Source organism: Oryx dammah, unplaced genomic scaffold (assembly GCF_014754425.2).
Source record: "Oryx dammah isolate SB20612 unplaced genomic scaffold, SCBI_Odam_1.1 HiC_scaffold_11, whole genome shotgun sequence".
NCBI lineage: Eukaryota > Metazoa > Chordata > Mammalia > Artiodactyla > Bovidae > Oryx > Oryx dammah.
This window is the reverse complement of record NW_024070195.1, coordinates 23,785,400-23,804,950: the sequence shown is the minus strand read 5'-3', so window position 1 is coordinate 23,804,950 and position 19,551 is coordinate 23,785,400. Positions and strand designations below refer to the sequence as shown.

General features: G+C 44.9%; 3 protein-coding genes across 6 annotated transcripts in view; 1 reads left to right on the top strand and 2 right to left on the bottom strand.

Annotated features, from left to right (window-relative positions):
- NCR3 (natural cytotoxicity triggering receptor 3) overlaps nt 1-19,551 on the top strand; it is a 34,058-nt gene that overhangs the window by 5,724 nt on the left and 8,783 nt on the right. The window lies entirely within an intron of this gene.
- Nucleotides 6,024-8,383, bottom strand: AIF1 (allograft inflammatory factor 1). Of its 2 annotated transcripts, none has more exons than XM_040250260.1 (6): nt 8,246-8,383; nt 8,010-8,071; nt 7,836-7,902; nt 7,122-7,163; nt 6,536-6,698; nt 6,024-6,230 (listed from the first exon to the last, which is right to left on the bottom strand). In XM_040250260.1, exons 1-6 carry the CDS (start codon nt 8,268-8,270, stop codon nt 6,146-6,148), a joined length of 444 nt encoding a protein of 147 aa, XP_040106194.1. In that variant the 5' UTR covers nt 8,271-8,383; the 3' UTR covers nt 6,024-6,145. The 2 variants fall into 2 exon arrangements, with proteins under 2 accessions (XP_040106194.1, XP_040106195.1); XM_040250261.1 differs by having other exon boundaries at nt 7,128-7,163; nt 8,246-8,371.
- LOC120869755 (heterogeneous nuclear ribonucleoprotein F-like) lies at nt 16,605-18,041 on the bottom strand (the record flags this gene model as incomplete). The annotated part of the gene is made up of 1 exon (XM_040249031.1): nt 16,605-18,041. A coding segment is annotated over one exon (816 nt), but the record flags the coding sequence as incomplete, so codon positions are not given.

Below are 19,551 nucleotides of genomic sequence, written 5' to 3'. Positions count from 1 at the left end.
CATCTCTTAAAGAATTTTCCATAGTTTGGTGTGATCCACATAGTAAAAGGCTTTTGTATAGTCAGTGAAACAGATGTTTTTCTGGAATTCTCTTGCTTTTTCTATGATCCAGTGGATGTTGGGCATTACCTTGAAAGTGAAAGTGAAGTCGCTCAGTCGTGTGCGACTCTTTGCGACCCATAGACTGACTGTAGCCTACCAGGCTCCTCTGTCCATGGGATTTTCCAGGCAGTAGTACTGGAGTGGATTGCCATTTACCTTGCTAGCATGTAAAATGAGTACAATTGTATGGTAGTTTGAACATTCTAGCCTTGACTTTCTTTGGGATTGGAATGAAAACTGACCTTTTCCAGTCTTGTGGCCATTGTTGAGTTTTCCAAATTTGCTTGCATATTGAGTGTGGCATTTTAACAACATTGTCTTTTAGGATTTAAAATAGCTCAGCTGGAATTCCATCATCTCCACTAGCTTTGCTCATAGTAATGCTTCCTGAGGCCTACTTGACTTCACACTCTAGGATGTCTGGTTCTAGGTGAGTGACCACACTGTTATGGTTATCTAGGTTATTAAGACCTTTTTTGTATAGTTCTGTGTCTTCTTACCACCTCTTCTTAATAGCTTCAGCTTCTGTTAGGTCCTTGCTGTTTCTGTCCTTTAGTGTGCCCATCTTTGCATGAAATGTTCCCTGGGTATCTCCAGTTTTCTTGAAGAGATCTCTAGTCTTTCCCATTCTACTGTTTTCATCTATTTCTTTTCATTGTTCACTCAAGAAGGCATTCTTATCTCTCCTTGCTATTCTCTGGAACTCTGAATTCAGTTGGGTGTATCTTTCCCTTTCTGCGTTGCCTTTTGCTTCTCTTCCTTTCTCAGCTATTGTAAGGCCTCCTCGGACAATCGTCGTGCCTTCTTGCATTTCTTTTTCTTTAGAATGGTTTTGGTCACTGCCTCCTGTACAGTGTCATGAACCTCTGTCCATAGTTCTTCAGGCTCTCTGTGTACCAGATCTAATCCCTTGAATCTATTCATCACCTCCACTGTATCATAAGGGATTTGATTTAGGTCATACTGAGCTGTTTAGTAATTTTCCTTGCTTTCTTCAATTTAAGCTTGAATTTTGCAATAAAGAGCTCATGATCTGAGCCATAGTCAGCTCCGTATCTTGTTTTTGCTGACTATATAGAGCTTCTCCATCTTAGGCTGCAAAGAATATAATCAATCTGATTTTGGTATTGACCATCTGGTAATATCCACGTGTAGAGTCATCTCTTGGGTTGTTGGCAAAGGGTCTTTGCTATGACCAGTGTGTTCTCTTGACAGAACTCTGTTAGCCTTTTCCTTGCTTCATTTTGTACTCAAGCCCAAACTTGCCTGTTATTCTGGGCGTTCTGTTATTCTGACTTCCTACTTTTGCATTCCAGTTCCCTATGATGAAAAGGACATCTTTTTTTGGTCTTAGTTCTAGAAGGTCTTGAACTGTTCAACTTCAGCTTCCTCAGCATTAGTGGTTGGGTCATAGGCTTGGATTACTTTGATGTTGAATGGTCTGCCTTGGAAATGAACCAAGATCATTCTGTCATTTTTGAGATTGCTCAGGTACTGCATTTTGGACTTTTTTGTTGACTATGAAGGCTGCTCCATTTCTTTTAAGAGATTTTTGCCCACAGAGTAGATACAATGGTCATCTGAATTAAATTCACCCATTCTCGTCCATTTTAGTTACTAATTTATATTATAGAAGTAGAGGAATAAGAATCAGACTGTGCCTGGGTAGGTTCAGAAATGTTTCTGGGAAAGTCTGAAAGTGATTAGGGAAAGTTACTAACTGATATGAAGAACTTGTTAAGATTTAGCCAGGTTTGAGGAGCGAGTGCACATCTCGGGCCCTGTGAACTGATAAGCAGAGGCGTGGATTTGGAACCTACGCCTGCCTGTCCATTATGGAAAATGAGAGTGGAAAATTTAGTAAGAATCTGGTAAGAACTTTATCCTGAGGCTCATTAAGATGGTTGAGATGGGAAAAAAAAAAAAAGATGGTTGAGATGACTTCAGTTCTCAAACTTTCAAATGATTCTCTTGTCTCCTTCCCCTGAACAGTTACCACAGCAAAATTTCTTGGAAGCTCTCTCTGTACTCACTATCTCCAATTTCTCTCCTCTCTTTCTTTGTTAAAGCCACTCCAGTCAAGTCTTCATCCCCACCTTCTACTCAAACTGCAAGTGTCAAGGGTATCAGCTTCATGGCTTGAATTAATGTTTATATGCTAATAACTTCCCAATGTGTATCTTCATCAGAGACCTCACTTCCAACACCGGACTTGTATGCACAGCTGTGTACTTGCCATCACCTCTTAGATGTCTAACAGATGGTTTCAAATTCAGTATGTCCAAAAGCAAACATTTTGATCTCTGCTGCTGCTGCTGCTAAGTCGCTTCAGTCATGTCTAACCCTGTGCGACCCCATAGACAGCAGCCCACCAGGCTCCTCTGTCCCTGGGATTCTCCAGGCCAGAACACTGAAATAGGTTGCCATTTCCTTCTCCAATGCATGAGAGTGAAAAATGAAAGTGAAGTCGCTCTGTCGTGTCCGACTCTTCACAACCCCATGGACTGCAGCCTACCAGGCTCCTCCGTCCATGGGATTTTCCAGGCAAGAGTACTGGAGTGGGGTGCCATTTCCTTCTCCATTTGATCTCTAGTCTTTCAATAACTTTTCTGTCCACAACCTTCACCATCTCAGCTGATGACAGTTTAAAAATTCCAGGGACTTCCCTGGTGGTCCAGTGGCTAACACTTCATACTCCTAATGCAGGGGGTCTGAGTTCAGGCACTATATCCCACATTCCACAACTAAACATCCTGCATGTCACAGCGAAGATCAAAGATCCTGTGTGCTACAATTAAGACCCAGCACAGCCCAATAAATAAATATAAATAAGTAAATGTTTTATAAAAGTGAAAATTCCAGTTAAATCGAAAACTCTGGAAACCTCATCAATTCCTTTAGTTGTGACACTCTACACTTTCAATCAGACAGGAAATCCTAGCTTGAGAAAACATCCAGAATCCCACCTCTTCACTTCCATTGCTTCTGCCTTGATCTGAGCCATCCTTATCTCTCACCGGGTTTACAGGAACAGCCTCCTAACTGGTCATCTTGCACTTACCTCTGCTCCTACAGTGTTCTCTACACTGAAGTCAGAGTGGGCCTTTTCTCAAAGGAGGTTGCAGAGCATTCCTTTACTCAGAGTCCTGCAGTGCCACTCCATTTCTCTCAGAATAAAAGCTGAAGTCCTTACTGCAGCCTACAAGACCCTAGATGAGTTGGCCCCCTATTCAGTTCAGTTCAGTTCAGTTGCTCAGTCATGTCTGACTCTTTGCAACCCCATGGGCTGCAGCACACCAGACCTCTCTGTTCATCACCAACTCCCGAAGTTTGCTTAAACTCATGTCCATCAAGTTGGTGATGCCACCCAACCATCTCATCCTTTATCTTCCCCTTCTCCTCCTGCCTTCAATCTTTCCCAACATCAGGGTATTTTCTAGTGAGTCAGTTCTTCGCATCAGGTGGCCAAAGTATTGGAGTTTCAGCTTCAGCATCAGTCCTTCCAGTGAATATTCAGTTCTGATTTCCTTCAGGATTGACTGATTTGATCAGCCCCCTATTGGGTTTTTTTTCTTATTACTCTCTTTATCTTATTACTGTCTCTATCGGAGAAGGCAATGGCACCCCACTCCAGTACTCTTGCCTGGAAAATCCCATGGACGGAGGAGCCTGGTAGGCTGCAGTCCATGGGATTGTGAAGAGCCGGACACGACAGAGCAACTTCACTTTCACTTTTCACTCATGCATTGGAGAAGGAAATGGCAACCCACTCCAGTGTTCTTGCGTGGAGAATCCCGGGGACGGGGGAGCCTGGTGGGCTGCCGTCTATGGGATTGCAGAGAGTCGGACACCACTGAAGTGACTTAGCAGCAGCAGTCTCTTTATCTGCACAGGGCTTTCTCACTCTAGGGCCCTCTCTGCTCCTTCCCTTGTGCACAAGAGGCTCTTCGCCCAGAAGCCCGTGTGGCTCGCTGCTGTATTTTCTTGAAATTTTTGTTCAGTGTTGGTCACCTCCTCACCAAATCCTCTCCTGATTACCCTTTCAGCATTTTAATCTTCCCTGACCGTCTTGGCACCCCTGATTCCCTTTAACTTGCTCTTTTTTTTTTTTCACAATACTGTCATTTTTAAATAAAGCATAGAAATTTAAAATGATATTTACTCTTCATTATCTGTCCTCCTCCCATACCAGTTACTGCGGTAGAAGATAAACTTCATAAAGGCAGGGATATTTGTTTTGTTACTTTTATATCCCAGGTGCCTGGAATAGGGGATGGAACATAGTTAACGCCCAATGAATGATTTTTAAAATCTTATCAAAGTGTGTGTGTGTGTGCATTATACATATATACATACATGCATGCCAAGTCAATTCAGTCCTGTCCAACTCTTTGCGACCCCATGGACCGTAGCCTACCAGGCTCCTCTGTCCATGGGATTTTCCAGGCAAGAATACTGCAGTGGGTTGCCATGCCTTCCTCATATATATATCTATATATATATGAAATTTTCATAACTTTTCATGAACTGAGCAGAGCATGTAACCAAAAACAGAGCCTTAACTAGCACAGAAGCTGCCAAGGGCTCTTTTAGTCACTGTCCTCCCCCAAGGCTAACTATTATCCTGATTTCTAATAATATATATTAGTTTTGCTTGCTTTGTACTTTATTCGAATGGAATTGTACAGGGAGGGTTCTTTTCTGTCTGCTTTTTATCAACATTGTATTATTGAAATTAATCTACATTGTTGCATGTGGTAGTTTGTGCATTCTTATTGTTATGTAATAAGAGTCCATTGTATGAATATAACCCAGTTTATCCTGAATGAACAAATTTAAGCCCCAGATCCTTTCTGTCCTTTGTGTCACCAGAGTTGTTAGGAAGAATTAATACACAGAAAGCATCTACCCAGTATATAGTAGGTGCTCAATTAAGGTTAGCTATTAATTTTGTTATATGCAGATATTTTATTGAACCCACATTGATCTCTTCCTCATCTGAAGTCCTATACAGTTACTGTAGCACTCTTAAGATGCCAACCTGGCTTTACCACTGGAAAGGGCCAATACATGTGACCTGACAGGCCTGGTCTCTCCTCGGGACCTGAAACAAGCTGGGCCAATTTGATTTTTGCTTTCCAGGGAGTAGGGAAATCTGAAACAGTGGCCAGCAACTCGGAGTTGCTGGAGTTAACCAGACTGGACCCTTTGGGGGAAAAGTTCAGGAATAACCTCACCAAAGGCCTGGGAACTCTCAGGCTTCTTGCCTTCCCTGAAGTTGGCTATTTAATTCTATCTGCCATCCAGGGATCCTGTATTCCTGGAATCTGCCTAGCACAAGCCCCTAGTACTCTCCTAGCACAAGCCCCTTTTCCTTTTATTAGGCTCAGTTTTTGTAGCTTGCCTCCGAAAGGACCTCAAGACTCATTTTCGCTTAGATTATCAGCCGTTATAGTGTTATGAATCCTTAACTGAATAACACCAGTTCTTTCCTCTATCCATCCATCCATTCAAGTTTTAAACATTATTGAGGGCTTATGATATGTCAGGCACTCCAGGGTAGATCCTCTTATTCTCATTTTCAAATGAAAGACTCAGAGAGGCTGAAGGATTTTCTGAGGTTACAAAGCTTATAGTAATAGAGGATGTTGGTTCAAGGTAATCTTTGCTCTTCATCATGAGCTTGAGTGATTTTTTTTTTTTTTTTGTCTATACATGTCTTTTCATCCCACTTAAATTCCTTGAGGTCAGGCTATCTTATACATTCCCCCTGATGGACAAAGTCATCTGCTATGTGGTAAACATACTACAGAATTGTTGATAGACTCCCCCTATGGGCAAATCCTTGTTACCTTTCTCTCAAAGATGCTTCACCCCTTCCCAAACCCAGGGGAAAAAAATCAAACAGTGACCAAGCTGAATTCATCTGAAGGAGGGTAATTTATTTAAGTTAGTCTGGCTCTGGTTCACAATTTTGTCTTCTTTTTCTATGTTGGAGTCATTAGAAGCCCCTTCAATCCCACCACATCTCCCTCACCACAAATCAGGGCAACTCAGAGATAGCTTTCTTGGCTGGGAGACCTGTTGGCTTCTCCTGTTCTCTTGCTTTCTCTTCATACATCAGGATCCTGGTTGAGATGAAGAGAAACGGGGATTAGAGGACAGTCTTCTCAAGAGAATAAGTTTTAGTGTGCTGTGAAAGTCCAGAAAAGGATCAGGTTGTGAGGGTGGGAGGAGAAGGAGAAAGGGCAGGAGTGAGAGTCCTGTGGGCTGTGGGGACCAAAATCATGGATAAGAATAGGACCTGGGAAGGGTCTCTCAAAAGACAGAAGAGAAATGCACGCTGGGCTCTGTGTAGAAGGTGAGCATGGGGATGGAGGCAGGGGGAAGAGAAAACAGATCAGTGTAGGAGAGGCTGGAAGTGGACTCTCACATTTTTAGAATGGCAGATCTCTTGCCCAACATCATCTTGAGAAAGTCAGAGTAGCTGAAAGTCTCCCCAGGGCCACCGGATACCTCCATGATTAATTTCTTTAGCTCCAGGTGGGTCTTGGGGACCCCAAGTTTCTCCATCATTCGCTTCAGGGACATGATATCTGGAGGCACAGAAGATGGGGGTGAGAAGAGGGAAGCCTTTCTCTCTTTCTCTGTTACCTTCACCTCCTCATTACCGTTCCCCAACCTACTCTGGTGGAGAAGGAAACGGCAACCCACTCCAGTATTCTGGCCTGGAGAATTCCACGGACAGCAGAGCCTGGCAGGCTACAGTCCATGGGATCGCAAAGAGTCAGACACAGCTTAGCAACTAACACACACACACACACACACACACACACACACACACACACGCACGCACATCCACGCACGCGCGCGCACACACACACACACACACACACACACACACACACACCCTACTCCGGTCACTGTCATCTCTCCCAAACCACTGGAAATGGAGCACTGTAGGAAAGACCTCCCTCTTCCTAGATCTGCACACTTCCCCCAAATCACCCTTTTCTCACCGATACCTCCATCTTCATTCAGGTCAAACTCCATGTACTTCTCTGGATGAGGGGAGAAAGCAGAGAGGGTCAGCACTGGCTGGAGCGTCACAGGCAGAGGCGGGGCAGGGATTGAGAAAGGGGTTGCAGATGGGAGAAGAGGAGGAGGGGATGGGGCAGGTAGAGGAAGTACGTGTTGGGGAGCTGAGGGGCCCTGTTAAGGTGTAGGGAACTAGAGAGGGTACTGAGAGAGGGGCAGGCCAGGGAAAGGGGCTGTTACTAGGGCGGCAACAGAGGCAACCTTCCTTTTTCCCACCTCAAAAGTAGACTTTGTGTGCTTCCCTGGTGGCTTAGTGGTAACAAACCGGCCTGCCAATGCAGGAGACACGGGTTCAATCCCTGGCCCAGGAAGATCCCATATATGCCACAAAGCAAATAAGCCCAGGTGCCACAACTACTGAGACTGTTCTGTAGAGCCCAGGGAACCACAACTACTGAAGCCCTCTTGCCCCCAAAATGAGAAGTCCATGAAGCACAACTAGAGAGTAACCCCTGGTCCCCGAAACTGGGGAAAAGCCTGTTGAGCAATGAAGACCCAGCTCAGCCAAAATAAAAATAAATACTAATAGGTAAAATTATTTTTTTAAAATAGACTTTGTTTCTTCTGTCCTCTCTCTTCCTGGGGAAATCCTACCCTCCTCACCCCCTTCTCCACCCCTACAATTGTCCCCTCACTCTTGAAGGCTTCCAGTTTGGAGGGCAGGTCCTCATCACTGCTGTATTTGGGATCATCCAGGAATTGCTGTAAGGGGAAAGCAAGAACCTGGGTAGGGACTCCCCCACCCCTGGTCCAGCAACACTCCCCCCATCCACCCCACCTACCGCCCTGGCCAAGGCCCTTCCTTTTACCTGGTTGATTTCATTGATTCTCTCTTCCTGCTGGGCCTTCAGCAGCCCAAAGGCTTTTCCTCCTGAAGGAGCGCAAAGGTTAATGTAGCCTCACCCCCACCTTCCTCTCCTCACCCCCAGCTCAGCCTGAAGCCATTACAGTTCTGCTTTCATAGGCCACCTTCCCAGGCCCCGAGCCCGGTACTGTCCAGCTCCTTTTTCCCATTTTAAAATCCTGCCTATTCCACCTTCCCTACCCTGTAAATCCCTAGTTTCGCTCATGGCTCAGCAGGTGCTGGTTGAGATGTTGGAGGAAACAACCCAGACTGGGTGCCTTCTCTGTCTGCCAGCTCTCCTCTCCCATCAGCTTCCTGGAGGCCTGCCTCCCAAACTTCCCCTTTACCCTCATTCCCTCCTCCTCTAAGTCCCAGGCCTCACTTCCTCATCAGCTTCTGCTGACAGTAGCGCCCAAGAAGAAGAGGGAGTGGGGTCTAGAAAGGAGACGAGAAAATAACATTCTTAATTCCTCTAAAGGAGAGCCCAGGGTGTACATGTAAGAAATGTTCTGATAAACCATGGGGGAAGGTCTGTAAGACCCCAGGGGCATTGATTCTCAGGAAGAGAGGATCTCTGAACAGGTCTGGAATTTCAGGTGACTGAGGCCCAGGTTTCACAAGTCTGGACACACAGGTTTGGATAGGAAGCTGAGGAAAGGCGGACTAAATTTTTCTGTACTCTGGACCGGAGAAGAACCTGAAGTCGCTGGCAGATCCAGGAGGGTGGCGAGATGAGTGCAGGGTCTGGAAAGGGAGAGACTTCACTTCAGGCCTGGTGGCTCCAGAGAGGCACTTGGAAATACGGAAGTGTCTGACAAGGGAGTCTTAGTTTGTTTGCTTTAGGATATGCAATGTAATCCCTTCATCTTATCTCCTTTGAAATTTTCAGTGAAGTCTACAGATCTCTGAAATTTGAGAATTTAAGTAGAGTCTTTGGTGGGAGAATTCCTGATGATTCAGTAGTTAGGTCTCCTCTCACTGCCTCAGGCCCAGGTTCAGTCCCTGGTCGGGGAGCTAAAATCCCACAAGCTGCATGGCACAGCCAAAAAAAGACAGTGGATTCTTTGGAGGCCAGTGGTACTGAAAAAGCCAGTGTTAGTGGATAAAAGAGCCAAAGGTGAGGCTAACCTTGGGGTGTGAAGGATGCTGGTCACTGTGGGTTCGACAGAGTGGGAGTAGCTCCCCACTCCTTACTCAACAGAGTGGGTAGCAGCCCCTGATAAATGCCCTCCTAGGCACACTCCTTTGGGCTGTGGCTTTAGGGGAGACGAGGACTGTGCATCCTCCTCACTGAGACACTTCTGTCTAAACTCCCTGCGCTGAGCTCCAGCCACAATCTTAGCACTGATGGGCACACCTTTCCTTTTCTCTGACCCCCACCCCCACCCCAACCTATTTCCCCTTCTGCAGAAGGGAGTTTTCACTTCTCACTGCCCTTGCCCTGACCCGTACGGGTTGGGGAGATGCTGGAGGGGACTCTAGCCTCTTGAGTTCCCTTTATTGCTCTCTCTTCCTCGGCAGGGAAGACTGCAAACCTGCCCTCCCGAAGGTCTCAGTGCCTAGTGGGGGAAATCCAGTTTTTCAATTCATACACTCATTCAACAAATGTTTACTGAGTACTTACTATATGCCAGGCGCCTTGCTTGGCCCAATGAGGTCCTCATGGACAATCTAATTAAGGAAGACAGATAAGAAAAACAAGTATATCAAAGATGGTAGGTGCCTATGGAGAAGAGCAAAGTAGAGAGGGAGATAGGAAGGGCTGCATGGACTGCAGATTTAAATAGGGTGCTCAGGGGGACTTCCCCAGTGGTCCAGTGGCTAAGGCTCTGTGCTCCCAATGCCAGGGGCCCAGGTTTGATCCCTGGTCAGGGAATTAGATCCCACGTGCCACAACTAAGAGTTCTCATGGTGCAGTGAAGATCGAAGATCCTGTGTGCCACAACTAACATCCGGTGTGGCGAAATAAATAAATATTACTTAAAAATAAATAAATAAGGTGCTCAGGGAGGCTTCCCTAAGAAAGGGATATTTCAGCAAAGATTTCAAGCAGGTGAAGGACCAAGCCTCGTGGATATGCAGGAGAGGAGCACTTCAAGCACAGGGAACAAAAAATGCAAAGGTCCTAGAGTGAGGACATGTCTGGATGTCTGAGTATTTGTGAAGCAGCAGGAGGCCAGCATAGCTGGAGCTGGGTGTGTGAGGGGAAACGGAGGCAGGAGATGAGGCCAGATTGCCTACGGCCTTGTAAGCTGTTGGGGAGAATCTTGTAGGCTGTTGGGGAGAATCTGGCTTTTATTTGGACTGAGATTGCCTCCCCACGCAGCCTTTCCCTAAAGGTGACTTGGCAGATGACCAAGGTGAGGCAGAGCTGAGATGCTCAGGAGGACTCCCTGGGAAAGAGAAAGTGACAGCTACTCTGACCATGGGACAGAAGTGAAGAGCAAAGAGCAACAAGATGGGCAAATAAGTGAAACTCAGCATAAACACAGACATGGGAAAGCCTGTGAGGAGCAGTGATGCAAGAAGACGCCTCCCACCCAAACCCAGGGGCCTCTGCCCACCCCACCCCACCCCACCCTCCACAGACCGCAGAGAGTCGGCAGTCAGAGCTGAAGGGGAGGCGGGGCCTCTGGACACAGAGCTGCCAGGGAGCCAGGAATCCACCATGAACCTGGAAATAAGAGAAGTGGGTAACTTTCTGACAGTGAGGCTACAAACTCTAGATCTCAGCAGAGACAAGCAGTCTCCTTAAAGCAGTGGCTCTCAATGAGTGATCCTTCCACCAGCATATGTCAGAAATGGATCCATCCCAGACCTACTGAATCAGAAACTCTATCCAGCAATAGCTTTTCAACAAATGCCTCAGATGATTCTGACACACACTCAAGGTTGAGAGCCACAGGCCCTGAAGTGATTGGACTCCCCAGCCTGCAGGACTTGCTATACTCACCAAAGGTATAACCATGGCTGAAGTATGTGACATTGGGCAGTGGGGCTGTGGGTCTTGGAGGCAGAAAAAAAGAAGTGTCTCCAAGACCAGGGTTGTTAGTCTCCAAGCCAAGCAGTCAGGGAGAGAATGCTGAGCTGGCTCAGGAGATGGCCCTCTAGAACCCTGTGAGGTTAGCGTCCTTTATGAGCCTGGTGCCCTGTTGCTAAGGGGTAGGGGGGCCTTGATATAGTTCTACACTCTGCAGGGGAACTCCTGTTAGAATTAGGCCCCCTGGGTACCTCCGCAAAGAAAATACACTGGCCAGAAAGCTTGTCTGTGTGTGTGTATATGGAGGGGTGGCATGTACAGACCATGCCAAGGGCACCTCTGACTTCTGGCTGCTTTGGCTGATGGGGAGCCTGGCAGGAAAAGAGCAGGGCAGGAGAACATTAAGTTAAGGGTATTCATTCCTCTGGCTCCTTTCCTACAAGGTCACCTCGGGCTGGCTCACACCTCCATCTATGGGCAATGCTCCCCTCCAGGCAACCTGCTCTACATGACTCTGTCCTTTTCCAGGTTTCAGAAGTCGAGGGAATAAGTCTCAGGAGGTCTGTGAATTTGGAAAAGATAAAAAAGTACATCCTCTTCTCAAATCCAGCATTACATGTGTCACCTTGTCAAAGACCACTTCACAGTTTAAAATTATTTTTTAAATTAATTAATTGTATTTATTTGGCTGCCCTAGTCTTTTAGTTGTAACATGTGGGATCTAGTTCCCTGACCAGGGATCGAACCTGCGCCCCCTGCATTGGGAGCATGGAGTCTCAGCCACTGGACCATCAGGGAAATCCCTAAAGTTCTTACTCAAGCCAGCAACAATGTCTTTTATAGTGATATACCTTTATTAAAATCTAACTTCAACTTGCCTGCATTTTAAATCTCTTGTCTTATCATGTGGTAGTAAGTACATGGTTTATTCTATCCCAACATTTATTGATATTTTGATAACTGAAACTTAGTGTAATGGTTTTACTTTGTTATGTCTTTTTTAATTTGATGTACCAGAATGCCAAAGAGATTTGTGGCACAAAATGAGTTCGAGCCTCTGCTGTAATCTCTTCTCTGCTCATCCCTTTGGGCCGGGGTTGCAATATCCCGTGTGATTCCCTAAACCCCTCTGTGCTGTGCTGTGTGGGGTCACTCCATTGCAGACGACTCTTTGCGACCCCGTGGACTGTAGCCCACCAGGCTCCTCTGTCCATGGGGATTCTCCAGGCAAGAACACTGGAGTGGGTTACCACGCCCTCTCCAGGGGATCTTCCCTACTCAGGGATCAAACCTGGGTCCCCCTCATCACAGGCAGATTCTTTACCATCTGAGCCACCAGGGAAGCCCCTAAATCCCACTACACCTTTGTAAATACACTATCTCCTCAAACCCCACTGCTGCTAAGTCACTTCAGTCGTGTCCGACTCTGTGCGATCCCATAAACGGCAGCTCACCAGGCTCCGCCGTCCCTGGGATTCTCCAGGCAAGAACACTGGAGTGGGTTGCCATTTCCTTCTCCAATGCATGAAAGTGAAAAGGGAAAGTGAAGTCACTGAGTCGTGTTCAACTCTCAGCGACCCCATGGACTGCAGCCCACCAGGCTCCTCCATCCATGGGATTTTCCAGGCAAGAATACTAGAGTGGGGTGCCATTGCCTTCTCCACAAACCCCACTACACCCTTGTAAATAAATTATCTCCTCAAATTAATCAAATTTGAGGATGTGATTTCCGGCCGGGACCCTGAATGGTGTGTGTGTGTGTGTGTGTGTGTGTGTGTGTGTGTGAGAGAGAGAGAGAGAGAGAGAGAGTTGGGGGGACTGGGAAGTAAGGGATCTCTGGTCTCTACAGGCTTATTTCTTATTGTAAATGAACAAAAGGGCATGCTGGTGTTTGCACCAGACAGGAATTGGTTAACAAAAGGCTTTCCCTGAGGCTGGAGAACAAGTGAGGATTCTGAGCTGACAAGGGACAGCTCCATAGAACCATAACCAACTCACCAAGGTTGCTACTGCCAAAGACTTCTCTTTTCTAAAAAGCCTCCTTGTGGAGCTTTGAGGGGAACATGGCAGCAGTTTATTTCTAAATTTCTCTTCTTGACACCTGCGAAGAGATTGGAAACACACACACATACTACATTTTCAGTGAAGCTAGGAGATACAGAGTGCCTCCAAGCTCCAACTAATGTATCTGTGTGACCAAATTCCCCACTGAGCAGGCAGTCCCATGCATCCTTCCAGAAAACCAGGCGAATAGGGAGGGTCCCAGTGACTGCTTAAAAAAAAAAGGAAATATTCCTTCCTGGGGGGAAAGGCCTAACACCCGGAGAGAAAATCTGAGAGCAGTGCTGACTGAGCAGATTCAAATACCAGTAAAGGTGGAGACAGAATGCTTCTTTTTTTAAAAAAATATTTCTTTATTTGTCTGTGCTGGGGCTTAGTTGAGGCACGTGGGATCTTCAATTTTCACTGTGGCATGTGGGACCTAGTTCCCTGACCAGGGACCGAACCTGGGCCCCCTGCACTGGGAGCGTGGAATCGTAGCCACTGGTTCAGTTCAGTTGCTCAGTCATGTCCGACTCTTTGTGACCCCATGGACTGCAGCACGTCAGGCCTCCCTGTCCATCACCAACTCCTGGAGTATGCTCAAACTCATGTCCATCAAGTCGGTAATGCCATCCAACCATCTCATCCTCTGTCATCCCCGTCTCCTCCTGCCTTCAATCTTTCCCAGCATCAGTCTTTTCCAGTGAGTCAGTTCTTCGCATGAGGTGGCCAAAGTATTGGAGTTTCAGTTTCAACATCAGTCCTTCCAATGAATATTCAGGACTGATTGCCTTTAGGATTGTATGGTTGGATCTCTTTGCAGTCCAAGGGACTCTCAAGAGTCTTCTTCAATACCATTGGACCACCAGGGAAATCTGAGAGAATGTTTTAAAGCACCCAGAGGGACCCAGAGGCAGCAGATCTCAGAAAGCGCCTGCAAAATTCTCCTTTTAATATTAAGTTCATCACCTTAGTGAACTTGGGAGATGGCAACCTGTGAGGTCTTCTGTGAAATAAAGAAGCCTAAGGTTAGGGGTGGGTGGTAAATGCTTGCTTAATTGGGAGAGGTTCTCAGAGGTCGTGGAGGTAGTGGCTATACAGAGGTACCAAATTTTAAGGAAATAATCCATTGTTATGGCAAAAGAGGGGCTTCCCTGGCGGCTCAGATGTAAAGAATCTGCCTGCAATGCTGGAGACCTAGGTTCAATCCCTGAGTTGGGAAGATCCCCTGGAGGAGGGCATGGTAGCCCACTCCAGTATTCTTGCCTGGGGAATCCCCTTGGACAGGGGAGCCTGGCGGGCTACAGTCCATGAGGTCGCAAAGAGTTGGACACGACTGAGCGACTCAGCACAGCACATGGCAAAGAGAAGGAGTCCTTGAACTTGTAAATCTGGAAAGCCATCCTGCCTCCTGCCCCAAGGGTCCTCCTGCTAATAGTTTAGAAGAATCTAGCTCTTTTTTAAAAAACTTTAAAGTTTCTCTTTCTGTTTTTTAAAAGACATTTATTTCTGGCTCTATTGGGTCCTTATTGCGGTGTGAGGGCTTCTCTTGTTGAGCACAGCACAGACTGTAGAGGCCAATCTCAGTAGCTGTGGTACCTTAGTTTCTTCCACATGTGGAACCTTTCTGGAACAGGAACCGTGTCCCCTGCATTGGCAGGCAGATTCTTAACCATTAGACCACTAGGGAAGCCCTCTGGCTTATTTGGATGAGTAACAAAAAGAAATGACCAAAGCTTCTGTTCAATTAACTATGGAAAAAAAAAAAAGGTAAAGAAGAGGAACGCAATTTTCCAAAAGATGACAACACACCAGAAATGTATTGCCAAAAGCAAGTGGAAATTGTTACCCAAAATTCATCATGAATTGAAAAACAACAAAACTTAATGTCAACTTCTAGCAGTGAAGGAAGGACACATGTCAGAAATGCAAGTATGCCCAGAAAAGATGATGGGTAACATAGAGGTATTAACAGGAACAGGAGGAGAGGCGTAGAAGGGAAAAAAAAGACAGTCATTTCAGAAATATACACTAAATTTAATGAGAGAAGGAAGCATTTTATATACAGACCTAATTTTTTAAGTCATTAATAACTGTTGTGAAATATTCTCTATTTTTAAAATCTGAGTCATTGTTTATCATGAACAGCTTTTGTAAAATGCTCTAATTGTCCCCATGGCCCTTGCAGTGGAAGCAAGAAGTCTTAACCACCAGGCCACCAAGGAATTCCTGGTTAAGTTTTATATTATTTAGTAAATTCTGGTTTTAGGTTTTTTAGGTCTGTTTTCTGACCACTCAGTTCAGTTCAGTTCATTCACTCAGTCGTGTCCGACTCTTTGCGACTCCATGAATTACAGCACGCCAGGCATCCCTGTCCATCACCAACTCCCGGAGTCCACTCAAACTCATGTCCATTGAGTCGGTGATGCCATCCAGCCATCTTATCCTCTGTTGTCCCCTTCTCCCCCTGCCCCTAATCCCTCCCAGCATCAGGGTCTTTTCCAATGAGTCAACTCTTCGCATGAGGTGGCCAAAGTATTAGAGTTTCAGCTTCAGCATCAGTCCTCCAATAAACACCCAGGACCAATCTCCCCTAGGATGGACTGGTTGGATCTCCTTGCAGTCCAAAGGACTGTCAAGAGTCTTCTCCAACACCACAGTTCAAAAGCATCGGAAAACAGAGAAAGTTTTGCAGTGGTCAGAAAACAGAAAAAGTTTCTCAACTTACTTCACAAGATTAATATAACCTTGCTCCAAAAGCTAGGCAAGGCTTTTGAGAAAGAAAAATTATTAAACAATTTCCTTCATGAACATAGATGCAAGAAAAAAATATTAATAAAGCTGGTAAAGAATCCACCTGCAATGTGGGAGACCTGTGTTCAATCCCTGGGTTGGAAAGATCACCTGGAGAAGGGAAAGGCTACCCACTCCAGTATTCTGGCCTGGAGAATTCCATGGACTGTATATGGTCCATTGGGTCTCAAAGAGTTGGACACGACTAAGCAACTTTCACTTTCAGGATAATTTTTATATGATTGGAGTGACCTCTGTTTTGATGATTTTATAGCTATCTGGGCTTGGTGATCTTTTTGGTGGTTAAATTTTGAATGTTTGATTCAACTTCTTTAATGGTCTTAGGTATATCAGGCTTCTAATTTTTTTTTGAGTCAGTTTTGGTTATATATTTTTCTAGAAAGTTATTTTGTCTTATCAAAGTTTGTAATATAAATATCTAATGTATCAGATATTGCATTCCCTATAAATTACTTTTCTGGGTATATGTGTATGCCTTTTCTCTTCATGCTTTACCAATTTGATGGGAGATTTTTTAGTATAAGTAGTCTCTGTAAATATGTATTTTTCTGCTCTATTGTTTCTCTGTTTTCTAGTTCATTAATTTCTTTATTATTTCCATCCTAAATTTTGGGTCATTATTCTGTGTACTTTTTCTAATTTCTTGAAATATCTGTTCAGTTCATTGATTTTCAAACTTTCTTTCCTAAGTTTCACATTTACTTTCTTTTTTTTTTGTGTGTGTGTGAAAAAGTCTTTTTATTTTAAGAAAAAAATTTAGTTAACAAAAAAATTTAACAAGTTTCACTTAGCAAAATACACCCGAAAGGAAATCACAGTACAAAGAAAGTTCTTAAGTCAAGGCCTCACCAATTCCTACAGTATTAGTAATGTGTCTCAATTTTCAAAACTAACTTTTAAAAAGCTTAAACTTAACCTAAGAGATTTTAAATGAAAATAAACTAGAATGAACAAACATGAGAAATGTCCTCTTTGAATTAGGGATCTAGCACCTTGAGTTTTCCAAAAAAGCACGCCTCCCCAATGTGTTCACGATGATGTGGTGTAAAAGATCCACATTTAACATACTTAAATCTACTTTAAACTCAGATAACATCACTCCAGAAGTACACTACCAAAATGTTAATTGAGAAAAGCTGAAAATAGTTTTAGTTTACTCAATATCACATGCTAGAAGAAAGTTTGCATGAGAAAACACTGAAGAGGTAATTTTTTAATCCAGATTTCACAAACTCATGGTGCAAAATGGGTCCCATAGCTTCCTCTAGAGTAATAACTGCTTTTCACTGCTTGTTGGCTGCCTGTGAAAATTTGACTGAAATAACTCAAAAGCTACTAACAAAACTAGTCATATCCACCCATGCTGTTCTGGCCACCATAGCCAGCCCCATAACAGCCGCTCACAGACTGGCTCTCAAGGCCACCGTAAGTGGACTGGATTGACACCCCCATGCCCTGCATCATCTGGCTGCTATATGCCCCGTTGCTGGCCCCTGTTGTGGAATTCAGGAAAAGTTCTATGTATCGATGTTGCATGTTGGCCCTGTCTTTGGACATGGCTGCCACGGCTTCTTCATGAGTGGCAAATTCAACATCAGCTTCGCCGGTCACTCTTCCGTCAGGGCCAGTCTCAATGTGGACTCTCACAGGGTTGAGCAGGGAGAAGAAGTTGTAAATGTCGTTCTCTGTGGCTTTGTAGGGCAGACCTCTCATGTGGACACAGTGTCCAGTGGTGCTCTGGACAGTGAACTCGCCATCTCCATACCTGTGGTCGTACATTCCAGAGAGACAGTAACTGAGGTCTCTCCCAAACAGGTCGGTGGTGAAGCCATAGCCATCACTGAGGCCGCTGTACTCCTCATAACCCCCATAGCCTGCACTGTAGGCACCAGACCTCATCCTCTCCAGGCCTGCCTGCTTGACGATGCCAATATACCTCCTGGCTGTGCCAGGGCGGTCATAGGGCCCTGGCCGCTGCACTGACATGAACTTCAGTGGGGGATCTGAGTATGACCTAACTTCTTCCTGACTGCTCTTGAACACCTCAATATACCTGTGCCCTATTCTCTCCTTGTGCTTCCCTAGAGCCTTCTCTGCTAACTCCTGTGAGGCAAACTGCACAAAGGCTTCCCCTGTAATCTTGCCCTCGGGGTCCACAGGCAATCACATTTACTTTCTTCCGTGAATTGTTTTAGCTACATCTCACAGCAGTTTAGATAGGCAGTGTTTTCAGCCATTCAATTGAAAATAATTTTTTTTCTTGGCCATGCCTTGTGGCTTGTGTGATCTTAGTTCCTGGATGATCCAGACCCTGGCAATGAAAGCACTGGATTCTAACCATTGGACCACCAGTAAACTCCCATTCAAAATATTTTAAATTCATTCCATTATATTTTCTTTTAACATTTCAATTATTTGGAAGTATGTTTTTAAAGCTTATAAATATAATAAAAATGCATTTTTAAAAAGAAAGTTTGCCTTCTTTTTTAAAATCTTTATTGAATTTGTTACAGTATTACTTCTGCTTTATTGGGTTTTTGGCCACGAGGCACGTGGGGTCTTAGCTCCCTGGCCACAGACTGGTCCCACACCCCTTGCACTGGAAGGTGAAGTCTTAACCCCTGGACCACCAAGGAAGTCCCAGAAATGCAGTTGTAAATTTTCCAAGCCCATGATAAATATTCTTTGTTATTATTTTATGTTGTTGTGGATGTTGGTCAGGAATTGTGTTCTAAATGATTTTGATTCTTTTTTTTAACATCTATTTGTGTACCTGAAAATAATGGATATTTTCTAATTATTCTAATATTCTATGTAGTCCCATTTGATCAAACTTGTTAATTGTCTGTTTTCACTCTTTCATGTCTTTAGTAATTATGTGCTTATTTATCAGTTTCTGACAGATGTAAGTTAAAGCCTTCCTCTAATGTTCATTTAAAAACAAAAAGAATCCTTTCACAAGAGTCTTCGGGCACCCAGAAGTGGTCCCAGCCAGCTAAGTGGCAGAGTTAGGAAAGGCTTCTCAGTGGGGGTGGTAGGGGCAGGGTGATCAGCCCCAGAGGGAAAGGTGAGCACTTTGCCATCCTTAACTCATTTTCCCACTCAAAGGGAAATCAGGGAGAAAGAGGGTGAGAGATGGGAGTAGGGGAAAGAGGTGTTCTGATGGAGAGGGACAATGTGGAAAAAGATGGGAAAGCAGAAGGAGATGCAGCATGTAGGTAGAGAGATAGGGTAGACACTAGTGATATTAATAAAGATGGTGAGACCAAAAAGAGTTGTGGACAGAGACGTATGAGAGACAAGGATAGAGGTGAGAGCAAGATCGGGGAGGATAAAGATAGGGTGCCTAGCACATGGAAGGCACTTAGTAAAGGCATAGTTGAATAGATGGATGAGCTTTGATACTCAGAGAGGGAGGAGTGGAATGGATATTGAGAAGAAACCCACTGACCATCAGAGAAGTAATGTCCTAGTTTCATCTTGAGATGATGAGGGCCTTAGCTAGAAGTGAGAACCAAGAGACAGAGAAAGACCCTTAGATATCCCAGAGGCAGAGTGGTTAGCACTTGGGTGTTGTTTGGATGGAGTAACGGAAGAAGGCAGCATAGGACAAGTCCCAGGATTTTGCTTTGAATGTCTGGATAGATTGTGTTTCCATTCACTGAGGTGG

Coding starts and splice junctions, on each gene's coding strand:
- AIF1 (XM_040250260.1), bottom strand. CDS start 8,270: ATGAGCGAAACTAGGGATTTACAGG. Junction 7,903..8,009: donor GAATCAATGAAATCAACCAG/GTAAAAGGAAGG, acceptor TTCCCCTTACAG/CAATTCCTGGATGATCCCAA. Junction 7,164..7,835: donor CAAACTGGAAGCCTTCAAGA/GTGAGGGGACAA, acceptor CCCCTCATCCAG/AGAAGTACATGGAGTTTGAC.